Source organism: Ciona robusta, chromosome 11, assembly GCF_009617815.1.
Source record: "Ciona robusta chromosome 11, ASM961781v2".
Lineage (NCBI taxonomy): Eukaryota > Metazoa > Chordata > Ascidiacea > Phlebobranchia > Cionidae > Ciona > Ciona robusta.
Window position 1 is genome coordinate 6,309,387 of NC_143245.1, and position 25,949 is coordinate 6,335,335.

At 31.7% G+C, this 25,949-nt stretch overlaps 1 protein-coding gene across 3 annotated transcripts; it reads right to left on the reverse strand.

The window, feature by feature from the left end:
• Positions 1-1,001: 1,001 nt before the first annotated feature.
• LOC149728797 (uncharacterized) lies at positions 1,002-25,370 on the reverse strand. Of its 3 annotated transcripts, none has more exons than XM_089889175.1 (57): positions 25,267-25,370; positions 24,830-24,897; positions 24,234-24,372; positions 23,063-23,231; positions 22,484-22,613; positions 22,025-22,193; positions 21,528-21,664; positions 21,237-21,313; positions 20,308-20,395; positions 20,015-20,104; positions 19,643-19,722; positions 19,186-19,250; positions 19,031-19,078; positions 18,778-18,845; positions 18,334-18,469; positions 18,005-18,176; positions 17,485-17,614; positions 17,136-17,304; positions 16,744-16,791; positions 16,436-16,537; positions 16,031-16,137; positions 15,579-15,714; positions 15,123-15,294; positions 14,712-14,829; positions 14,237-14,411; positions 13,741-13,935; positions 13,368-13,438; positions 12,905-12,981; positions 12,277-12,493; positions 12,016-12,066; positions 11,382-11,483; positions 10,994-11,070; positions 10,514-10,592; positions 10,269-10,358; positions 9,929-10,005; positions 9,554-9,632; positions 9,374-9,484; positions 8,937-9,013; positions 8,284-8,365; positions 7,873-7,947; positions 7,497-7,573; positions 7,063-7,150; positions 6,660-6,749; positions 6,143-6,219; positions 5,813-5,879; positions 5,456-5,539; positions 5,023-5,099; positions 4,619-4,751; positions 4,292-4,396; positions 3,683-3,759; positions 3,373-3,469; positions 3,110-3,199; positions 2,583-2,659; positions 2,255-2,333; positions 1,899-1,985; positions 1,697-1,763; positions 1,002-1,273 (listed from the first exon to the last, which is right to left on the reverse strand). In XM_089889175.1, exons 1-57 carry the CDS (start codon positions 25,283-25,285, stop codon positions 1,227-1,229), a joined length of 5,691 nt encoding a protein of 1,896 aa, XP_089745301.1. In that variant the 5' UTR covers positions 25,286-25,370; the 3' UTR covers positions 1,002-1,226. The 3 variants fall into 3 exon arrangements, with proteins under 3 accessions (XP_089745301.1, XP_089745302.1, XP_089745303.1); XM_089889176.1 differs by having other exon boundaries at positions 12,016-12,063; positions 25,267-25,369; XM_089889177.1 differs by lacking the exon at positions 12,016-12,066 and having other exon boundaries at positions 25,267-25,369.
• Between the last annotated feature and the right edge of the window lie 579 nt (positions 25,371-25,949).

The window sequence follows — 25,949 nt, forward strand, 5'->3', positions numbered from 1 at the left end:
GCTTTTGCAAAACTGACTTCACCTATATCTTGCCTCGTCTTGGTGTGAATGCAGCAAAACGTTTTCAAAGGCTTTGTTTTTAAATCGAGTTTCGCAACGAAAAGCGGGAAGGGCACAAGTAATCATTACGCATTGCATTAAAACTTGTGTTGCCAAGTTTTATTTACTTGTTATACTTCCCACTCTCTGTAATATACTTTTCACTGGATCCGAAAACACTGTTTACAAGGGAATGCCTAAAATGGGTTCGCATGCAAAAATGCCGCTTACGTGATTAAAAGTGATTCCTTGTATAAAATTATCATGGATTTTTGTTATAGGAGCACTTTTTGTAAACATTTTCTGCCTACAGTCGACATATAATTACTTTTGTGTTTATTCCCAGCGCTAACATCGCTGTTATATATATAGTAGGGTGGGGAAAGATGGGACACTTTTTCGTTTAGTTTTCTCTTTTCGTTTGGTAGTAAACAAAGAACATTCAATGAATTATAAAACCGTATCTCCACGACTTCCACAGACCGTTGTTAATAGTTTAAAACAAGATCAGGCTATTTGGATATTATGTGTTAAAGGTGTCCCATCTTTTCCCACTCTACTATATATATGGTCAGCAAATGCTGTCGTTTAAAAGTTACTGATTAGCAATTTATTTGTTTATTCTCTACAGTGCAACTTATACTTAATTAAAGATCAAAGCGTCTTCGTATCATACTATGGTATGTTTTTATATTTAATTTACTGATACACTTATTTGTCCTCACATGTGTAGGAGTTATAGTAGGGTAGGGAAAGATGGGACACCTTATCAGTCTATTTTCTCGTTCCATTTGGTAGTAAACGATGTTAAAGGAGACCTCTGTCTTCTCCCACCCTACTATATAACAGTATACCCGGTAACTACACTACTTGCCTGTTTACACAATCTTGAAAGAACTACTGTTTTGAGCAATTAAATGTCTTGCTCAAGGACAAACGCCCACAGAAGTAAAATCATAGTGCAAATAGCGAGACGGCGAATTTATTTAATACGACGATGCCTTACGAGTGCAATTAGCATAACATTAGAAAAACACATATCATCAAAATTGGAACAAAATTAACAACAACAGCTTGAAACAAATAAAATTCCAACACGATTTTAAAATAATCGCGATATAAAAATGGACAATGCTGGGCAAAGAAAAACATTGTTTTTGAACTGTTGGCTTGAATTGTAAGTTCGGTCAACGAGGCTTGGTAACAACACGGGTGTCTAAGCTGTAATCATCACCTGAAATAAAACCGTTTATTCAAATAAAATAGTATTTCATTTTTTATTGAATTTCACTTATTTATCCTCGTGTGGCGGCACAACAGCAGTCGTTATAGCACAGGTGTCCTCTTTCATACACCTCGTGCCAGCTAACAAGTTAAATATATAACTTTGTGGATATTTGTACGTTAGATTGACAATTTAGACAACTATTAGTAATCATTCGGATGCAGCAATGAACATTAAGCTTCTTGTCCAAGGACGCATACGCCCACAATGGTAGTAACGTCATGTTCTGGAACCATTGTGCCGCAGCGCAGACATAAATTTGCAACATATATTTAGCTTGAGACCAATTTAATTAAACATTACTAAACAGTTGTCGGAATTATGTGAACATAAAGGTTGCTAATTTAAGACCAATATAAAGTATTTACTAACCTCGAAACTTAACAGTTATAATTCGTGTAGATTTGACGTCAAATACACGCACTGTCTTTCCAAGAATCTAAAAAAATGGTGTAAAAATTGTTAATTATAATACTAGTTTTTAAAATTAATTATATAATTTTTTCCTTTATTTTAATCATATTAGAAAAAGTGGTTAAGTATGAGTGTTTTTGTATAAAAAAAATATTATTACTGTAGATAGTTTGGTGGTAAGGCCAGAGTCTTCTTGTAGATTGATGACGTGCTCTTTGTCGGAAGATACACGAACCCATTCTCCAATCTATAATAATAAATATACTTTTTTTATGATAAAAGTAACTTGCTTTAACCACGCAGGGCCAGAGAGAACGGCAGTTGTTATAACACGGGTGTTCTGTTTCAAACACCTCGTGCCAGCTTACGAGTTACCAAGTAGGCTGTGTTACTTTGTGGGTAATTTATTTGTAATTTTAGAAGTAGAAGGTTACCCATGTAAAATAGAAGAATGTTCTTGTATTTTGGTAAAACAATATAAATATTTAATGTAACCATAACACACATTTTTCTAACCTTGTATTCACATTCAGTTTGCACAGATGAATGATTTGATTTTGTGCTTGATTTAAACAAGTCGGGGTTGAGGAAATAGCTGCAAAAAATAATTATAAATGATCAATGATGACTTAGAATGTAGTTAAAACTCAAAGCATTTGCACTTTTTGAACGATTTTATTTAAGTACAACTGAATACTTTGGTAAAAAATAAATTCTCTTAAGTGCTTGCAAAAACAAGGCAAGTAAAAAAAAACAATTATTATTACATCAAAAATGTTACATTATGGGACCAATCAACTTGTAGATTTAGCTGAGTTTGCACATGGATATGAAACATACATACGTTTTCCCACTTTCATATTTTACGACCAAATCTTCATCTTGGTCCATTCCCATTACTATCCCAGTTGTGCTGAGAATCTGAAAAAAAATCAAAAGTATAAAATTTGTCCAAAAAAAAATAATTTTAAAATAGAAATAAAAAAAAAGTAATAAAAACTGTTACTTTGCTCTAATTTAGTGCAAAGTTAACAGCTCAATTTCTAAATTATATCCGCTTGTGCCTATTTACAAGTTGTTTGTTATATACCTCATTTATAACCAAATAACTGGTTTATATACTGCATTACTGTATTATAAACATAACTATATATATAGTAGAGTAGGGGAAGATGGAACACCTTTACAGTCCATTTTCACGTGTCCTTTGGAGGATAACAAAGAACAGTCAAAGAATTATAAAACCGTATTCTCACGACTCCCATAGATCGTTGTTAATCGTTTTTAAAACGATCAGGATATTTGGACATCATGTCTTAAAGGTGTTCCATATTACCCCACAATAAAACAAAGTAGAAACATCATACTAACTTCACTCATATCATCTTTCCATCCACCATGGTCTGCCTGAAGTGACTTGACTCTCTCCAAAGGTAAACTTACTGTCACTTCATCACCAATCTAAAAAAAGTATTTAAAACACTACAACTCTATTATAGAGGTCTGTAAAAAACATTATAAGCATGCTTGCCAAAATTAAAGCAGTTTTTTTTGTAAGAAATACTACACTTTGTTTAAAACAATAAAAATGTTTTATATAAAAAAAAAAAATAAATGTGTTTATATTATTTTACCTGATGTTTAATCTTAGTCGCTGTAACAGGATTGAGAACACCAGCTTTGATTTCAGCCATAGTTGCTTCTTCTAACAACTCGGGATTCATTGTCCATCTAATATTACACGTAGAGAAATTAAAAATTGTCTTAAATTTGAAACAAAAAATCGGTAAGGTTCTACAACAAGGCACGCAAGGGGGCCTGAGACTTAGATCAAAGTTGGCTTATTACTCTGACCTCCAGGGTGCTACAACTCATAAGCGACCCCTGGGTTGTGCCACGCTGTGGGACCTCACTCACTTAGAATAAAGTATCAAAACCACTCACAGTTTTCCATTTTCATACATAATCTTAATATCTCCATCTTCATCGTATCCATCTACCTCCCCCACTGCGTATAACACCTGGAGTATATGAGGAAATGAACCTAACTTGCCTTATTTTGGCATGGCAACGACGGTGGTTATAATACAAATGTTCGGTTTTAGACACCTTGTGTCCGCTTTCCAGTTTAATGTAACATATTTACCCTCATGTGGGGGGGCTACAACTATACGCCCACAATTGTAGCAGCGACAAGCTAAAACCATTACATCTAGGTTACAGGCACGTGTGCTAACATTTGTGACACGGTGCCAGAGATTGAATACATATTTTATTTACCCTTGTGTAATGGGGGAACAGCAGTTGTTTTTTACCAGGGTGACCTGTTCACCTACCCACAAAGTTTCACTATGTATAAAACAAAAAAATACCAAAAAATATATTAAATAAATAAAAAAAATTACCAACAAAGTTATCTATTTTGTAACTTGTAAGCGGGCATGAGGTGTGTGGTGAAACAGAACACCATGTTATAATGACTGTTATTACCCACCGCGAGGATAAAATAAGTATCATTCATTCATCAGAAATTTTTCCTAACCCATAAACTACCTGAAGCATTTCATTATTCCAACCTCCATGGTCTTCTTGTTCTTTTAAAAGCTCATTAAACTTTTTCCGTATGCACACACTGGTACCAACTTCAAACTTATAGTTCTGTAAAACAAAATTAATATTATAAACAGTGAATTTCATCAAATCTTTCAGCAAAGAATCATTTTTTCGTTTTGGAAAAAGTTAAAGCAGAATAAAAACCCATACTGCATAAGTAACTAGTACCTAACACTTAACTAAGGTTTAACAAATTGCCTGAACCTACAATCAGTTAGGACACTTTCATTAATTTGCAGTGGAGTATTTATTAAAAATACTAAACACCTTTTTCGGTTGTTTTTCTGCAGTTTGGGGTCTTGATGGTGGTTTTGATTTCTCTGACTTGACAGTTTCTACAGTTTGAGATAACAGTTTGTCCAATTCTACTTTCTTCACCAGTCTTAGTGGTATCACTTTTCTATAATAAATTTAAAACAAAATTAAAATAAAAGAATCAATTTTTTTTTATTATGGAAACAAAAAAAGGGACTTAAAAAACAAAATTAAAAGGGCCCAAGCCTGTATTGATGCTAATGGGAGACACTTTCAACATCATTTAATTGTCATTTATATTTAATTGCTGTATTCTAAAATGAAACATGTCTGTTAATAAATATCATAGGTAAGTTTACAGTGACTTTACGAACACTCTGCACATACAAAAATGTGATACATAATATCCAATTTACTTTCTGCCTCCTGAAAACAAAACTTCCGGATCCTTCAATCCATCAAAGCCAATAATAGTTCCAGTTCGACCAGTAGTCTGAAATTATTTAATGCGTGAGTTTTTACAAATTTTCTATAATTTTTTCTCAATATTAAAATTTTCCAGCATATTTATTGAAAACACAGTATTTTTAATTTTTAGAAATATTTCTGTGTAAACTTTAGCTCAAAAAATATAAAAGCCTATTTTACTGATTATCTTTTTAAGGAAAAAATGTAAGCTTATTTTACATGTAACACCCTATTTTACAGGTATTTGTAAGGGAAAAAAATAATCCATTGCAGATCCAAAAGTATAATTGTAACAAGCTACTGCATTCCCTGAGGAAAAAATTAATACGATATTACACACCCAAAGATATGTATAAATACAGTTAAGATAGGTATGCTTACCTGGTCTCTATACACAGATCTTGACCCAAATGCACCAGTAATGTCATCCAGACCACCCCAATCTATTTCCACAGTGTCACCAATCTAAAAAAAAATCATTTTTTAACACAAGTTTAACTGGATTTGCTTTAATCCAGTGGTCTGTTATGGGTTGTCTAATTTGTCAGCCATACATTAAAAATAAATAAAAAAAGAGAAAACAAGCACCCACAAAGGTACATTTATGGTAACTCATAAACGGCATGAGGTGTATAAAATCTGACAGTGACACCTGTGTTATAACGACTGTTGCTGCAAAGTGGTTTAAAGACACAGTTATGCTACTTTAATATTAGAATATATATGTAGCTTATTTACCTTAAGGTCAGTAAACAAGGGGGGAATCTCTACAACTTTTCGCACAATAACCCTTGGTAATGCAAACCTGTACAAATACATTGTACCTATCTATTTAAAATAAATTTATAAAATTTTACAAAAATTGATACTGTAAAAAAACATGATTTAATACTAAGTACTGTCACAGGCATTTGAAACAGGTAATGTTCGAAAAAAAAAAAAAAAAATTAAACCAAACCTACAAATAAATTAACTATATACAAGATATAGTGTTGCATTTTGAACTAGTGATGTTCATGAATGGATTAACAATCGTTTTTTTGTAACCAAGTCACTCCTAAATATTACCTGTCGCCATTTTGTCCAAGTACAACTGGATCGTTGTCGTCATCAAACCCCACAACAATACATTCCTGTTTGAGGTTCTGTAAAAATACACATCAAGGTTAAATAAATTTACTTATATTTCCTTGAAAGGCAGGGCAAAGATACTGTTTCATACACAACATGCCGCGGCTGCTTCTGAGTTACCACGACTGTAGTCTGTAACGTTGTAAATGATTATTATTTTTTTTTTGTAAATAACATCTGGACTTTTTTGGTAATTTATAGCTGACAATTTAGACAACGCATGTTAATAGGTTTCCTGCCCGAATTATACTAAATTACACAGCGAGTATTTAGATAAAACACTTCGAACAGTTTATTGAAATTTATTCAGATTTTCCAGTTTTTTTGCCTAATATTTAACTCACTATAAATAGCTACAAGCCCTGAATAACTGCTCTACAACGTTACTATGGCAAACTGTAACATATGGAAAAATATAACATCTAACAGTCGTAAAACAATTGTAATATTTCACCTCTAAGTCTTCTTTTCTGATACCCGCTGCTCTACCAACTGCATTTGCAAGAAATCCTCCACCAAGTTCAACTCGTACTCTGTCACCAATCTTTAAAATAAATGATTTATTTACGTGTTAGTATTGGTTAAATGAAAGCAAATTTACAGTTTAATTATACTTTTTATAGAAACAGCTCTTCGCCACGTTCTATACCGTTTTTATTAAGGTAAATGCCATTCAACAGTGTAAAATAAGAGTACAGTAGTTTTCCTGTCAGGAAAGCTGTTTGAGAAAGCAAGTCTAATATCCTTGGATACTCTAGTCTTAAATATTTAGACCAAAAATATTTTTGCAATAATTTAAGGCAAACTGACATAAATTTAAAAACTTGTGCAAATAATTGAAACAATATTATTCATACCTTAAGTTGATTTGCTTCTGATTGAACTCCAAACATTTTTATTTCATCTTTAGTAGCCAGTCTTACACCACTTGTTTTCCACGCCATTCTGGATGAAAAAAGGCAACATATAATTTTAATAGGTATCTATGTCTCCACAGTTTAAGTTATAAAGTATTAGCTAGTTTTATATTTATTCAAAAATATTATTTTAGTGTATGACTTTTGGGTGTCGCCATAAGAAAAAATAAAATAATATTTAATTTGCTTTTTCAGTTTTTTTTAGGGGACCAAACTCATAGAGCTAGAAACTGCAGTATTCCCTGGCAATTACCCAAACTATTTAACATTTTTTTAAAAGTTTTGACCAAACACACTGAAAAAACTGTACAATTGACTTTTTTTCATTTAAAACCTACTATCTTTAGTGTTTAGAAATAAGATAATTGTCTTACTTTGTGTTGTCAGCAAACTGTACAACCACGTCAAGGTCGTGGTCATAACCTTTCACAATTCCTACTTCGTTCTCTTTCTATAAAAGGAAATATTCAATCAAAATCAACTGCTAAATGCACCCTCTGTCTCTTATTTAAAGTTCTTGTCCAAATAGAGGTGTTTGCAAAATATTTATATTTGACCTAAGTTGGCATCAGAAATAATATATATCTTAAACAAACGTAAGTATTTTGCAAGCAGACACAAGGTGTATATGAAACAGAACACAGTTTTATTAAGACTGTCGCTGCCCTGCCCATCAAGATATAACAAGATGCATTTCATTCATAGTAAAACTTTTAGACACTTGTTTCAAATAAATGTTATATTACTTACATCAGCCATTCCTGGTAGCAAGTTTAAAATGGTTTGCGACGATCTTCCATCAAAATTTTTCACTTTGTCGCCAATCTATAAGTGAAAAAGGAATAATTGCTTAATACTTTTAATAAAACTAACTTCATAAAATTAGGTGCAACATTTAGTATATTATGATGTGAATCACATTAAATATAATCTTTTTAAACTAAATCACTCCGAACTTAAAATTAAAACTAACTAATAGAAATGGGCTAACTCTAGCTTAAATTCCAGATAATTAAAAACTAGTTTTTTAAATTTTTTTTTAAACTAAAGGTAACTTATAGTAACGGGCTAAATCTGACCTAACATAAACGTGCCTCACTGTAGAACCTTACTCTTAGAAAACAGAGTATGAGTAGTGAATAAAACGACAATCCAAATTACCTGAAATGGAACTCCAACCAGTTGGTCTTCTTCCATATCTCCTGACTCATATTTTTTCAAGAGTTGGTGGTTCAGTTGGAAGCTATAGATGATGCAAAGTTACAACATATGTCAACTGAAGGGCTTTTTAATTAAGGGGTCGCTACCCTGCTTATAATACGAATTTTAGGGTTGCCGAGAGTATTCTAATTTGGCATAAAGTGCTGCATATATTATACTACTAACATTAAAGGGTCACAAAACTTTTAGCAGTTAAAAACAGTTTTGGATAGTTCTGCTCTATTGTATATCATGTATGGTATTTTCGATTGTGTTTGGAGTTATTAAACTCAAGTATGCTTATTGTTGTACATTTTAATCATATTTTTCATAAATGTTTGCTAGTATTACTGCCAACCTTCACAACCCATTAGTGACAACTGGGTTGGAGCAGTTTAAGCTTCATGATTTGCATTTGGACACATATGAACACAATCAAGCTAGAGAATTAACCAAAAATTAAATCTCCTACACTAGTTTAACTGTGGTTGGGCCCCCAAAAATGATTTCTGAAATTTGTTCAATTTTAACAGGATAAAAGTTAATTTAGGATTTTATAAATAAGTCACTGTAAAAACAACCACTGAAACAAAATCAATGAAACATTCTCTTACGTTTTATCAGTTAAAGCGAAATGAACGCTTACAATGATACCGCTCACTCTTTTCACGGTTCCAAATTTTCCCACTATCTGTAAAAGTGAGAAAGAAATTGAATTAAACTAAACATTTACCTAAAATATGAATGTAGAAACTTTTGTGTGTTAAATTTTAAGTCAAAAAAGTGGTTAAACCAATATATTCAATGGTAGAAATAATTAGTTTAAAAACTTGAAAGAAATGTTGAGAAAAAAAGAAGTGAGAGGAAAAAGCAAGAAAAAGGTAGCCAATTCTGCAACCACAAACACGCACTATTTAAATTACAAAAAGAAATAAAATAATATACATAAACTTTAAAAAGACAAATATGAAAATACTTGTGTTTATAGAACATTACATAGGCTACGAAATTACTTGTCAAGAAAAATGAAATATATATAAAAAAAACTTACAGCTGTCAATTTAAAATCCCAAGACCCTTTGTTTCTCTGTATACGAACTGCTTCTCTTACATTAGAAATAACTCTGACCTTGTCACCAACTTTAAACGGACATTTTGGTTCCTTAAAATAAAAAGTTCAAAAAAGAATTTTTAAACAGATTTATTGTAATGAATTTTAAAGAAAGCTTACGTCTTGCTTTTCTTTGGCTACTAATACCGATGCATCATATTTGGTTAACTTTCTGAAGATATGAGGGTTGAAAGTTTTCCTGCAAATTATTAATGTTAATTATAATATGTTATCATGAAGCAAGAAGTTGTTATAACATGGGTGTTCTGTTTTATACACCTTGTGGCTGCTTACAAATTACCACATATTTAATTTTGGGGATATATATTGCTTTTTATTTTTTTATTTTTTCTGTAATGTATTTAGACAACTGCTAAAAGAAACTGTGTTTAAGCAATTGCAGTTAAATGTCTCTAGGTAATCGTGTCTGCTTACATAGAACCACATATTTAACTTTGTGGGCGATTTTTTATAGTGTTTTAGAATAACACTTACGCTGTTCCACATTCAAATCTAACAGAAAGATCTCCACATTGTTGGACCATAATGACAGTTCCAACTTTCTGTAGCAGCTAAAAATATCAACTTTTGAAAAAAAGGCAAACTAGGTACTAAATTGTTTCTGATCACTTTAGTATCAAATTTATTTAAAGTAACATTCTATAAAACAAAGATCAACTCTCTGTTTTAATTTTAACATAATTTTAAATGCATATTTTTAGTTTTTATTCTTTTTAGCAAATTTATGCAAATGTCTAAAATACAAGGTAAAACCTAAAACATTACACCACTATACAAAAAAATATATTAAAACAAGTTTAAATAAATAGCATACACGTGTCATATCATCATTCCACCCTCCATGTCCCTCCTGCATCACTCTTACAACATCCTCTTCCAGATTGATGGAAACTTTGTCTCCAACCTAGCATAAAAAATTAAAAAGTAAAAATTGTTTAATAAAACAATCTTTTTGTTCTTGTTTTTTCCCTCTATTTTTCCTTTTTTCCTTTTTGTCCCTTTTTCAAAGTTGGTTTTGATATATGAGGAGGTGGAACATGTAAATATAAGAGCCATTACCTGTATTTCTGTCCCAGATGTTGGCTTAAGTTCACCAAAATGCCGAAAAACAGTCAATGCAGCAGGATTGTAATAAAACCTGAAAATAGAAATTCGTTTTGGAGCAGCAATTTTTAGGTGTTTTCTGTGATGTGCTATTGTAATAAAGCATGGACACACAAAGCCAAAATAAATGCATGCCTGAATTTAACCTACATGTTACGGTTTCAAGGCTTGTCGCTGCTACCATTGCAGTGGCCGTATGTGTCCTTGGACAAACATTAACGACAATTGTTCTAACTTGTCTATACAAAAAACTAAAGTTGTTCAAATTGTTAGCTATACAAAAAAATAGATTTTTCCACAAAGTGGTGAATCGTAAGCGGACGCAGGGGTATAGAACTAAACATCTGAGTTACAACGAATGACGCTCCCTCCACGCGAGGATAAATAAATACGTTCTATCATCTATTCTTCACCAAACATACTATATACCCTTACCTTCTACCATCCATGTAATGAACCCTCACATCTTCATCGTTATCTATTTGGGTGACAGTTCCCACTTCTTCTATGTACTGAAAAAGAATTAAATAACAAATGTTTAACAAAATATTGTGTAACAGACTATACAAAAAATTCCTACCGAATTGTTTTCAATTCTTGACAATCATTTTCTCATAATTGTTTTATCAAGTATAATTTTAATATATTTATATTGAAAAAAATAAATAAAAAAAATATGATTGCACCAGGAAAAAAACTTTTTAAGAAATATTGGTCTGCTGCAAATTCGCAACAATAAGGTAAAAAAAAACTTTTCGTAAAATATAATTGCAATTTACCTATAACAATTTTTTTAGTTTTAAAATAATTTTAATGTATTTACCTGCACCATCTGACTATTCCAACCACCATGCCCCTTCTGTAGGGATTTTAAAACTTCAGGAGCAAGTGTTGTTTTTACTTGGTCTCCAACCTCGAACCCATCCTGGAAGGACAATTATTTTTTAGTTAAATTGTTTTATTGAATGACTTTTTACAATTTTGTTTTAAGATAGTGATTTTCATCCTTTATTTTTTTAGTTGTATTGCTTTATTGATTTTTTGTTACAGTTTAATTTAAGGTTGGTGATTTTTATTTTGTCCAGTTTACAGAAACATTTTTGAAAGCCATAGATTAGAATAATAGAGACCATATTTAAGCAATATAAATTAGAGACCATGGATAAATCCAAAATGCTAAGATAAATACACTTAAAGGTTCCTGGTTTACATTTATATATCTAAAGAATAAAATAATCTCAAAAATCAACAAAACAAAAAAAGAAAGAAAAATTATCCAAATGCATGTTATTAAAAGATTTTATCTAAACTGTAAAAATATATGTTATATTTTACACCATTTTTGTTTCTAAATTAGAATAAACATATAGGGTAGGCTTTACTAGGCTATATTATAAAATGTCAAAATTTGAATTGAAGTATAATATGTTTAAAAATGAATTTGATATTTTTCTTACATCTTTATTTACTTGTGTTGCACGATCATCAGATGCCACATATGATTGCTGCTTAAAAAAATTTAATTGCATTTAATCGTTTTTCAGATTTTGTGATATTTATTTGTTTGAAATTAAATTTGTTACAAAGAAAAGGGCAAAAATGTTTGTAAATTAAAGAATTGTGATATTTTCTTAATTAATTAAAAAAATACATAATGTTTTAAAAATAAACAAAAATATAATAAAAAAACAAAAGATGTTAAAAATAAAAGAAGTTACATTTTCATCTTCTTTTGCATTCATTTTTTGCTCCTCCGAGACAGGATCCTTGGGAGCAGTTTCCTCTTCCACGTTTGATGAGATCACCTGAGAGTCATCCTGCTCTTCTTCATCATCAAACTCATATCCAGCTTCAGCTGCTTGTCGTCTTGATTGTTCAAGCATTTCATCGGGGACTTGTGAGCTTGTCATAACTGCCCCCCTTCCGCACCTTATGCTGTTGAAATAACGAGAAAAAGTTAGAAAAAACGAAAATAGAATTTGTGTGTATTTTTTTAAAAGAACGGCTAAATTTTGTTAAATATCTTTTTAACTAAGTGTGGTCAATTTTGTTTTTTTTTTACTGTAATATAAATGTATGTTTAACCCTATATGGTCGTTTTTTTTCTTTTTTGTACTGTAACATAAATGTATTTTTCCTCTAAACGCTGGATTTTAGCTAAACGCATAACTTGGACTTTACTACAAAATTTATTAGTAAACAGTTAAAAGTTTAAACTTGTTTATATTGCTTTATACACCTGTGTCTAGCCCAAGGACACATACGCCCACAATCGTAACAGCAACTGCTCTAACACATAACCTCTCGGCTAGAACAGATGTTTAACAGTTTTATTGGAACACTTACATTTTCTTCTCAACCAAAAGATAAACTACTAAGTTGTCATCTTCAAATCCTCTAACTTCTGCTTGTTTGTACAACAACTGAAATAAAGATAACAGGAATTAATTTTAGAAACTACAGCTAATTTTATGTAACCTTTAAGGTAAAATAAAGTTTCATTAAAATATAGGTATAAAAATAAACAACAAAAGTACCTTTAAAATTCACTTCTTTTGTATTAAGAGATTTATATATAGTTGGGTGGGAGAAGATGGAACATCTTTTTATTTTATTTTTTGTCCCATTTCGTAGTAAACAAAGAACATTCACAGACCGTTGTTAATTGTTGAGACTCATAGACCATTGTTATTGTATAAATACGATTTGGATATTTGGAAATTATGTGCTAAAGGTGTTCCCCACCCTACTATACAACATTCAATTTCAAAAAGAATGTCTGATTCTGATATTTTTTTGAATTTCTTACATTTATATTATCTGGACTTCCAACTATGTAGACTCTCTGGCCTATTGTAACGTCATCGGCGGGCTCTTGTGCTAAAAAATATAATTTTATAAAATGTTAAAATAATTTTATGTTACAAAATTCATTTAAAAAGTACAAATACAAAAGCAATAATATGAATGCACAGTTCTGCTTAGAATTCATGTAAATCTTCTTTGGTACATAACATAGTAACAGGTAAATTCATAATAGTATTCTATTCTATATGGGTAAGGGGCTTCAGGATGTAGGTTTAGAACTAGGCCCGCTAGACCAAGTACTAATAACTTGAACATATGACAAGCACCTTAGTTTCCAACAGATAAGCACCTAGGTATGTTAATATACAACGTACGTGATTCTGCTTTATTTGTGCCCATTGACCCGTATTCTGATGTTCGAGAATTTTGTTTTGGTACTGGTGGTTCATCTGGAACAGTTTCTTGTGCATCACGTGCAGTTTGTGCAGCTGGTGCAGTGTGTACACTTGGTTCTTTTTGCACAGGTTGCGCTGGTTGTTCATCTTTATTTGTTCCCACAATCTTACCCCCTGTGCAAGTAAAACATATTTTGGTTAACAAGTAAAATTAACAAATTGGGCAAAAATCCCTGTGAATGTAGAGTTTCCAGAGCTAGTCTAACTTTGTGTTGCATTAAAATGATAGAACACTGGTAATACAACGATAGATAATAAAAAGTGAAGTAGTTCATAATACTCTTTGCTAGATAGAATGAAACACTTTGCAGACAACATTAGTTCAAAAACAATACATTGCCAACAGCTGAGGTATATACCTTAATTAACATGTACATATTTAATGTTAAATATCAGAAAAAAATTATAATCATACCTAGAGTTGGAAGGTGTTGGAAATAGCATGGAATGTTATCAGATGTCAATGTTTCAACTTTTAAATCAACTTTTCCTTTAAAACCGACACGAGCTGTCTTGATGCTACCATCATTTAGTTTCACCCTTACACCACTGTTGGGGTAGTTGGGTGCCAAGTTGCATAAGGAGATGATCTGAAAAAGAAAATCATGTTTTTCATAAATATTATTGTAAAATTAGATACCTTTGCTGAATTAATTAGTTAAACGTTAGTTGGTCAATTAGTTGGTCTACTATTTTATAGTATGATGATATATGTGTTCTTAGGTAAGATACTTAGCAGACAATTCTCCAAACTGATGACTACTAAATGAGCTGTAACATCCTGGTTGCCGAGGTAATGAGCAACTCAGGCCTAAATTTCAGGGCCTATTGCAGAAAAAACTGTAGGACTTCATCCACATAGAATTAAATGGAAAGTAAAATAAGCTCACTTTTCCTTTCTCCCCATTTGAACAAATAGTTGAATCCTCACTAAACTGAACAATAGATCCCACCAATAAACCAGTGACCAACCCTGGCTCTTCTTCAGACCTTGGAGCAACCAAAACTCTGCAAAAATATTGTGAATTGTTAAACCACATTTTTTGCTTGGGAAATTACCAAAATTCCAAAGTTATTAATGATTACATAACTATGCTACTTAATTCTCCAAAATGTTTAAATATTAAAAAAAAAGTGTTTTGCTTTTACGAAAATATGTGATTTTCTAGCAAAAAATGTGCATTGACCCCAATGTTTCAGTGCCATACAGTGATACTTCTTACTATATTTGTAGCAACTTCAGTAAAATATTTTATGACTGACGTTGCCTCGCCATGTAATTTAAACAAAATAAAATTTACCTGTTTTCACTTGAATTATTCTTTCTATAAAACGCATGATCTTTATCATGCTTGTCGTTAAAATAACAATTCGAACATAAATTGATGTCATTACATTCTTGGCATGACCATAGCACACCATATATGGTGGTAGCAAGACAGCTATTACACCCAATACCTGGGTGCTTTATACCTGAGAAAAATATAGGTAACAACATTTACAATTTTAGTGAACTATTATTTAGCACCTGGCTATGCTTTTTGAAAAACAGTTTTTTTTATTTTAGCAAACTGTGTTTTAAATTTTATATTTCCGCAGCAATTTATTATGGCGGAACTTTATTTATTTGGGCAAAATACCAGTAACCTTACCGAAATATTAACACATATTCATTTTAGAAAATGTTACTAAACTTTAAATTTTTTTCAGCAAACAGAGCTTTAAAAACCTAAATATCCATAGCAAACAGCTCTTACCTGCTGGTGCTGATTGGAAAAGAAGTAAATCCCTACATTCCACAATATCATATATCTCATCTTGCCCATCATCCCATGTTACCATGACAACTTTGTCTGTGCTGGTAACCGTGCCCAACATTTTGACATTTTCTTTCTGTAATAATGGCACATAACAGTCAATACAAAAAGCGGAGTCTTGCATTTACTGAAAAATTGGTTATGCGCTTTTACTCAATTGTTGCTAAATTTTTCCAGATTACAGACAATAGTCATAGACAAATTAGGTACAAAATAGCAACAATAATGCAATAATCTATAATTACATGTGGCGCCACAATAAACTAGTTACATGCGGAAATTTTAGCTCATAGCCTATTTTAGCAACATCTGGTTTAGTATCAAAATCAAACAGAATTGCTAGCATAGTTTTGACACAAAAGCAGAAAAAGGGGTAAAAAACAACAGTTTACCAAGTTCCCGATATCTGACTCAGTTTTCTTGACAATCCTTGTCTCATCAAACTCCCATCCACTTCCTTTAACTACTCGTGATCCAACAAAAACATCTTCAAGATTATCTTTGAGAAAAAAACATCAGATTTCAAAAACTATGTAAAATAAGGTAAATAACATAACTTTAATTTCGTCTGTGATTAAATGAATGTATGTTAATTATTTGTTTTCTATGGTGGGGCAAACACAGTTGTAAACATGAGTGTTCTGTTTCAAACACATCGTGACCGCTTTTGATAATTTTTGAACTTTTTCATTTTTTATTGTATGGGTGACAATTTAGTAACCACTGGGCTAAAGCAATTGCAGTTAAATGTCTTTCTCAAGGACACACCATGTTTAAAACAACATAACTTAACTTACATGTGACTTCTGGTTTAGGCAACTTTAAACTAGTTATAACCGGTTCTTCTTCTTCTATTGCTTGACTTCCAAACTTGTCTATGTGCTCTGAAGGTTCATACTCTAAAAAAATAAAGTATTCCCAAAAATAAAGAAATTCTAAACTAATATAACAATACACAGATTTTGGGACTAATTAGTTTTATACCTCATGTTCAGATAATAATCCATGAATAACTTTAGATACAAAAATCATGACTTATGGCTAAAATATACAGTGTATTACACAACCAGTAATTTAAGTAAAATATATGGAAAAAATACTTTACCTTTTGAAGACATGGATACAGTTTTCTCAGATACAAAGCCCTTTAAATCTGTGTTACAAAGAACAATATTTATTACTATTTTATATTCAAAAACGTTTTGTAACGTATTTTATTTGTTTCGATTTTTTTATTTTCAAGAACTAATCTTTTGAAAAAAACTATAAGAATTTAATAAAACACAAAGTTTTGCTGTGTGCAGTAGGACTGTGCCTAAAGAGGTCACAGTTCTGAATCCTTTACTTTTAATTAAAACTGCTTTGATTTTTTTATATATCAGTTCTTAAATACATTTTGCTTGGCAGAAAAAACTATTAATATATAACATTGATACAAGAAAAAAAAGATTACTTTTATAAATATATACAGCAGAAGAATTTATTTTAAATTTCTACCTAAATTTGGCAGGTGGCATACGTAACACTGCCTTGGATTCGGTTTAACTACAATTAGTTCCAGCTCCCCATTAAAACCAGCTCTGTAAGTTTTCTGTTGGTCGTTATTCCATTTTATTTTGGCCGCACTTCTGGGGCTTTCGTCATCCCAGTCTTTTAACTCAAGGACCTAGAGAAATACTTTTTCAACATTTTTGTGAAGTTAATTGCTTACCATACATTTTAAAGTCAAAGACCATGGCCTAAAGTCACAATTTTTAAAACAAAATTCCATGTTCAAAGTTTTTTTTTAAACTAATTAAAAAAATCAAACAAAAAATTTAAAAGTATGCTCCAATTTTGTGTTTACCTTTCCAGTGCTGCCCACACCTCCATCTTCATCACCCCACAACCAGTTCAAACCTCGTTTAACAGTTGCACCCGGCAACACTCCACTTACTAAGTTGGAAGTGGAGTTATTACGACATGGCACAAGTGTCCTGTAATTGATTAAATGAAATAAAAACACTAACTCAGCAACATATGCGCGAACTAAAATGCAGGAGAGGCAGAAATAAATAAATGTCAACCCTATTAAACAAATCTAACTTATTTTTAAAAAGCCAAACCCCTGTATTCTATTCTACGAGGGTGAGGTCCTAAAGCATGATACGTGATGGAAATGAAGATTTTCGCCAGAGTTAGACTATTATCCCATCACCACTGTGTTAATACTCATTTAGATTGATGGATTGGAGCAATGTCCTTAAAGTGTTTTGCCCGTAGACACATTGGCCTATCAGTATCAAGCATCGAACCTGGAATCCTTTGGTTACAATGCAAGTGCCTAACCACTGAGCCATGGCCCCAAATAAAAAAATCTTTCTTACTTTTTATCTCCAGGTTTTGCAAGTCTCCAAAACTTATGCTGTAAGCTATGTTCATTGTTATGATAGCAGTCAGAACATAGATAGAAGTCCATACAGTCATAACATTTCCACAGTGTTCCATATATTGGACACTCTGTGCATGTTTTGCATTTCTTATCCTCATGTGTCACACCTGTAAAAAGTTATATTAATGAGAAATTGTATTATATCAATGAGGAAATGGAAAAAATTAAAATACATGTTTAAATTGTAAAAAAAATGTCTAAAACTTTTTTTATTATGAGTTTGCCTAAAATTTCTTTATTAATAAAATTTAAATTTTAGTTTACCTGCCACAGCTGAGTCATACAGGCACAGTGTATTGCATGAGTCAGCAGTTACAGTTTCTTTTATTCCATTGCTCCAAACTACCATAAGTTTGTTGGTGTGTACCTCTGATATGGTACCCAGAACACAGTACTTGCTCTGCAAAATTTGCACAGTTGCAAACATGATGCTACGGTTTAAACAGTATATATTTTAAAAAAATGCATCAAACAATTTGTAATTTAAAATAAATGTACTTGCCTATAATTTTTAAACAGCAAAAAATGTTATATAGCGGCAAAATATGTACCACCACCAAATATAAATTACAAACATAAAATATTATTAGGTATTAAAACTAAATACTCTTTTTGAAAAACGAAATACATGCAAAATAATCCAACTGGGCAAATGAAAAGAGTTATTTTATTTTTTTTAAATATAAAAAAACATAAAAAGTAAATCACCTCTATTTTTCTTGACAATGAAACAACAGAGCACCCCACCATTGGTATAAAACTTGATGTTTCAGAAACTAAAATGACAAATGGAATTAATTTTAAAATATATTTAACAGATTTCTATACATTAACATTGGTGAATAATATACCCTAGGCGAATCACAGTAAACTTCATTTCATTTGGTGCAGACTTTGCCTAAGTTTTGGTTTTTATTTACGATATATATCCTACAATATTAAATAAATGTTTGCTAAGTACCTGAAACATTATGTTGTATATTCTTTTGATTCATCTCTTCTGTGAAGTCTGTGTTAGATCAGCATTTGGTAAGACTTAATTCTTAGTATAGTTTATCACTAAATTAATGGTGGTTTTGGTATTTTTTGCCAGAATAGAATAACCAAACACTTTACCTTGTTCATCTGATGTACTTTCTTTGCCTTCATAAGCCTCCAAAAGCGTTGGGTTATAAATGAATCTAAAATCAAGTGAAAAAGTAAACAAAAATAATGCCTGGCAGCAACAGATATATAAACCAAGATGTTGTTTTGAAATAAGAAGTAAAAAGTTTTTAATCAGCAGATCTGTAAAATGAATTGTAATTCATTTAAAAAAAAAAAATATTCTACTGATTTAAACTTACGTTCTATTTATAAGCATTACAAATAGTGTATTTGACATCATAATTTTAATACAGCAATGCTATTTTTAATACAAAGTGATTGTTTGTAAGTATACATGAAGTTTTACACAATCTCTACAGAAATTTACAAAAACACAATAAATAAAAAAGAGGGAAAAAAACATTCAACCAGGAAAATGTTAAAATGTTAGTTTTAGATTGATAAATAGTTTTATTATTGAACGTACGAGAGGGTTCTTTTGTTAAACGCAACAACAGCGTCATCATCATTGTCGTATCGAATCAGTGTCCCAACTTTTCGAATAAACTAAAAAAAACATAATAGTACAATGTTTTGTTAGTTTTTTCAATCTTTTTTAAAACATTTTTGGCATGAGTTACCAATTATATAATATTTTAGTAATAATTATTTTTTAATGGCTGACAATTTAGACAACTTATAAGGTACCACTATGTCGGAGCAATTGTTGTTAATTCCCTAGACCAATCACACATGTCACAATGGTAGCAGCAGCAAAAGGAATGAAAAACAGTTGATTATACACTCATTCTCTTTGGTTTAAAAGTCAAATAAAATCTAAAATATTTCCACAACTCACCTGACCCATCATTTCGTTCCATTCTCCATGAAAACGTTGCAATCGTTTACAATTTTCTTCATCGGTTGTTATTTGAACCTTAGCTCCAATCTGATAAAACAACAAAATTTATTTATAAAAATTCTGTTAATAAACAATAAAAAAAGATATACATAACACATAAAAAATAATATGGCTATTAAAAAGTTTTTAAAATATTAAAATAGTTAAAAAAACGCAAAAAAAAAACGCATTAAATTTTTCTATTAAATCTATATTCCCCTATAAAGGTGTTAAATAAAAAACATGCTTGCCTTCAATTTCTTTTGACTTTCTTGGAATGAATCGGCCACCTCTTCAAATGTTTTCACTATTTTCATAGCTTTGGGGTTGAATCGAAATCTAGGGACGAAAAATTCATTGATAGAAATAAGAAAGCATCAACTGCTTATACTGATAAGAGTGGGAATTATTATTATCGCTCCTTTTTATTATCGTATGCCTAATTAGGCTAAGTACTTTGACACTTAAAATTGTACAATATATTTATTTATTTGTTTTTATGCTATTGTATGTATAAAAAACTATATTTGTTACTCTAACAATACAAAATCTATACCCAATCTTAAAAGTTATACAACAACTATAAAACGTCATTTAGGAAAAAAATGAATAATAAACATTTACAAATTTGACACAAAATACTGATATTAACTAAGAACAACCTTCTTACATCAGGCAGTTTATTAACTTTATTCCAAAGGAGGAAGTCTGGTAGCACACATTGTTATGCTACAGTGAACAATCAATATGAACATATAATGAGCTATATACATGACCACATACTGTAGGTGGTTAAGAAATCCATAGCAGTATCACCCACTGCATTATAGGTATCTTGTATTAAACTATGGTAAAAGATATGGATAAAGTAAAAAATGATTAAAGGTAATTTATACTCGTGTGGGGGTAAGTTCAGAGGTAAAATACAAGTGTTCTGTTGTATACACTTTGTGCGTACCTACAAGTTACCGCATATGTAACTTTGTGGGGGATTATTTTTTAATCTTTTTTTGTTTATGACTGGTAATTTGGACATCGCTTTTGTGGGTTAGGTCAGGGCAAATGGCCTCATAATTTCATGCCACTATGTAGCTTATAAATACCCAGCTATTAAAATTTAGCTCCATATCATACTAAATCCATAAGTAATCTTTTTAATAGAAAAATGAATAATATTTACCGTTTTGTATCCGTAAAAACAACCACAACATCTGAGCTTTGTATAATTTGAATGACGGATCCAATTTTTGCACGATACTGAAAAAAGGAGAGTGTATAGTACAAATACATGATACCTAAAAAGTTATTTCACAGTTTTTACTACTATGTATTACTGGCACAGCTGGTCAGCGTGCCTGCCTCTGAGCCAGCAGTTAGTTCGTAAGCAAGTATAAGGTGTATAAAACAGAACACCCATGTTATAACGACCTTCGTTTTCTGGCCACGTGAGGATAAAGCAAGTTATATTCACCTCTTCCATTTCTTTGCTATATCCGCCATGTTCACTTTGAAATTTCTCCAAGTCCGAAGGGGAAGCTGAAATGATAACTTTATCTCCAATCAGGGGTTGGTCAACATTCATGCTGAAGCAGAAATTAAAATATTCCGCTGAAAGAAAAAAATCGTTTTTATTAGGCGGTAAAATGGTAAGCACCCCTGCCTCTAACCTAGAGGTTATAGGTTCAAGGCTCATCGCCGCTACCATTGTGGGAATTAGTGTCCTTGGGCAAGACACTGTTGGAGTAACAGCAATTACTCCAGCACATTGGTTACTCCAACACAAAAAATATTCATTTTAAAGTTACATACAAGGAACTCATTAACGGGCACAAGGTGTATAAAACAGAACACCCGTGTTATAACGACTGTTCCTGCACCACCATGCCAGGGTAAATAAGTTACATTTATTTATCTGATACAGAGAACACTTGAATCAGATTTTCGAACCACCTTGCATACATCACTTACACAAGTTAAGCAGATGTTCTTGGTAAAGAGTCAATGTCGTGTCCTCTTCTGCTAGTTGTACATCAGAGTTACCATTATATCCAAGTCGATATTTGCTTGTAGTTGCCTCCCATGCGACTTTTACACCACTGTCGTAAAAAGCATCTTTCCAATCTATAAGTTCTGTTACCTAAGTGAAGAGAATTATTTAACTATCTAGTAAAATGTTGAGATTATACATGTAGGGGTTAGGGATTGGATGATTCATGTTTTTTATTCTCTTTTATTGGCACATTTATAAGTTCAAAAAATGTTTACAGATTTAGAATCTTTAGAAGCGCTGTTAATTGTTAAAACCATGATTAGAAAATATGAGATATTATGTGCTTAATGTATCCATCTTACCCCACAGTACTATAGTATACTTATTCTTTTATGATGTAGTTTAATGTATACTACTATAAATGTTAACTTTCTCACTTTGCCAGTTTCATTTTTCCCAACAGAATCATCATTGCTCGGCCAATCTGGTCCTTGCTTTACTTTAGACCCGGCCATTATACCAATCACAACACATGTACTGCTCTTACTTCGTTCTGGTAACTCAGTCCTATATTTACAATACAAGAATAAACTATTATTCTTGATATTTTTTATTTTAAATTGATTTTATAATCACTATACAACAATATATCTATAATCTTCATAATTTTATGGTTTTAAACAATAGATAATGCTGCACTTCCAAAAAAGTTATTATATAGAACAGTGCACCATGTATATATATATATATATATATATATGTTTTTGGAATGCATTTTACACATAACTTTGCAACTGTATACAACAAGGCATTTATACTTTATGACTTAAATAAGATGGCCCCACCATCATGGGAAGTAGCAGACTTCAAAATCTAACGAGGTCTATGTGGTAGCACCCCAGGTATCAGGGTAATGTGCCAATCCTGGCCTAAATGTGCCACGCTGCAGGACCTCACCCACATAAAATAAAGATTGCCCAAAGCAATATTCATCACCGAATTATAAAAATACTTACCAACCCATGCAATACATTATCCTTGAGAATCTGTGGGATTTATCATGCTTGCCTGCATGGTAGCATTTGTAGCACAAGTCAAAGTCATAACACACCAGACACTTGAATCTTGGACCAGATATATCGTTTAACTTGCAGGCGTCACATGTAACACCACGATTACGGTTCCCTTATTATGAAAAAGTAAAAGTTTTATATATGACTGGGACTTATATATAGTTGTGAGACAGGGGAACTTATAAGTTATAAGTTTATAACACAGATGTTTGATGTCAAACACCTCATGCCCGCTTGTGAGTTACCACCTGCTTAACACTGTAAGCACATTTTTTGTAGATGACTGATACCTTGAACGAGTCACCACTAAGTTAAAGGAGCATACCAACATGAATTGAAAATTTATGTATAGATAGAAATGCGCAAAATGGATCTTAAGGTAGCACCAAAGTTTCAAAAAACAAAACAACTTCTAAAAAACCTTGTGAAAAAAACCTGCTGGAGTAAACCTTTTTTAAAGTTTCCTATGATATTTACTTTAAAAGGGTAGAAGCATTGAGCCTAAAAAGGGGTATAGCTTGGTTAAAAAAAATGAAACAGCCATGTTGTTTCTCCATTGTTAAATTTTTATACTCTGGTAATCCAATGTCTGGTCCTTTAGTATTATGTACGTACCCATAGATAAGCCCTTGAAAAGCAATGGTATTATATGGATCAGTCGTCACACCAAATCCTATATTATCCATACATGGGCGCTACACATTTAGGAAAAGTTTCTCTTTATACAAAATAATGAAAATACCATTATGCTACAACCCATTTTTTCTAAGGAAAATTAAAACGGAAACAAAAAGAATAAAGATATTAATAAAAGTTACAGTTTAATACTAGGCAGAAAATAAAATAAAAATAAAAAAAGGAAAAAATATAAATGTATTTTATATTCTGCTGTTGCTATTAGGCATAACACAATATATAAGTATATAGTTGTTCTGACTTCTGATATAAAATCATAACTTTTATTATACCAACATTTCATTTGTAATACGGCAAGATATCGTAAAGTAAACTTATTTTAATACAAAAGTGTTTTACTCATACATGTAATAATAAATGTTATACATTTAATCGATTAACTTTGGTACATAAACCAACATGAGTAGTTCTTATTCACCTGCAGCTGATGTGTCGTATATTAATAGTTCTTGATCTGGTAGTTGTACAGTTTCTTCAGTACCATCATCCCAAACCACGGTAACTTTATACCGAGTATCCACTCGTTTCAACACACCACAATATTGCTTTTCGTGGATCTAAGAAAATGCTAATAAAATACTTGTCTAATGTGTAGGCTCAGTGGTTAGGTGCTTGCATTGTAACTGAAGGATACCGGGTTCAATACTTAATACTGATGAAGGTATGTGATAAATGGGCTGATGATACTATATGGAAATTGCTCGAGTCCAGTTGTCACTAATGGGTTGTAGCACCTTGGGGTGGGGTAATTGGCAAACTTTGGCAAAGGCCTAATTTTCAAGTCCCATGGTATGCCACACTGTTGGATTTCAGCCATGTAGAATTTTTATTAGTCTATTAGGAAATTCGGAATATTATGTGCTAATGGTATCCATCTTACCCCACATTGGAGCTGTAATGTTAAGATTTAAAACGTAGGTGTTTTATATCTCTACAAGTAGAGTAACAATAGTTACAACAAAGATATCACATGCAAAGTGCGACATTACATATGCATAACTTCAAATATTTTACCTTCCTTTTTGCTGTTGGTAATTTAATCACCCGACAGCCAACAGCAGTTTGAGCGAGTTCTACGCATTCTAAAAACAAAAAGCTTATACTTAAAAACTTTGAAGACACATATGATGTATATTTTGCTTGAACAATGTAACACACAGTACTGAGAGGCCTGCCACAAGAGATACAGGTTTAAGACTCAAGGCTGTTACCATTGTGGGCATATGTGTCCTTGCTTGGTAATTCACCTAATCGACAATCGCTCAAACCTAGTAGACCCTTCTTTAATTGTTACCTATAAAAAATCCTCTACAAACAATCACCCACAAACTTACATATGAGGTAACTCAGGGACAAAGTAAACAAAACACAACATCCAAGATCCATGTAATAACTGTTAATGCCCTGCAGCACGAAAATAAATTGTATATATTTATTATTCAATAACTCACCTTTATACAGAAAAGGCATGTTTACTTATAACGTCGATAGTTGCCAAAAAAAGAGTTAAAACACTAGCCACCACAACTAAAATACTGCAAAAAACACTTCTTTTAGTTGCTGCAGTGGTTACATTATTTTAGATAAAGTATAATACCAATGCTTGTTGAAGCTAAGAAGTAGAAAACAATACTCAAAACACCACAAAATGGTAAACAATATATTAATCTTACAGTTAGTAAGTTTGGACAATAATGTTATAAACAACGTAAGCTCGTTCCTTTATAATCTAATGTAAATAGTCAGTCTCAATATGAACATGACTGCCCATATGTAAGATATTTATTTCATACGTTTTAGTTTAAAAAACTAAAGCCTCCTTCAGTGTTGTAAGTTAAAATAAAGAAACGGCTGGTATGTGTATATTGATACTGACTAGAAAATCTGTATTATATGCACGTACTGTAACTAATATTAGCAAAGCAATATAACGAAGCTCAATAACAGGAACTATTCATTATAGTTGGCAAAACCGGGGAGTTGCCACGGGGAACCCCCTCGGAAAAAAATTACCGGATTGGATCGTTTGTGACGTCATATCTCATTTGGTGTAAGTCAACAAGAGAGCGCTGACCGTTTATAAAAAGCGTGTATAATATATGTAAAATATATTATTACTGGTATTCTTTCTAAC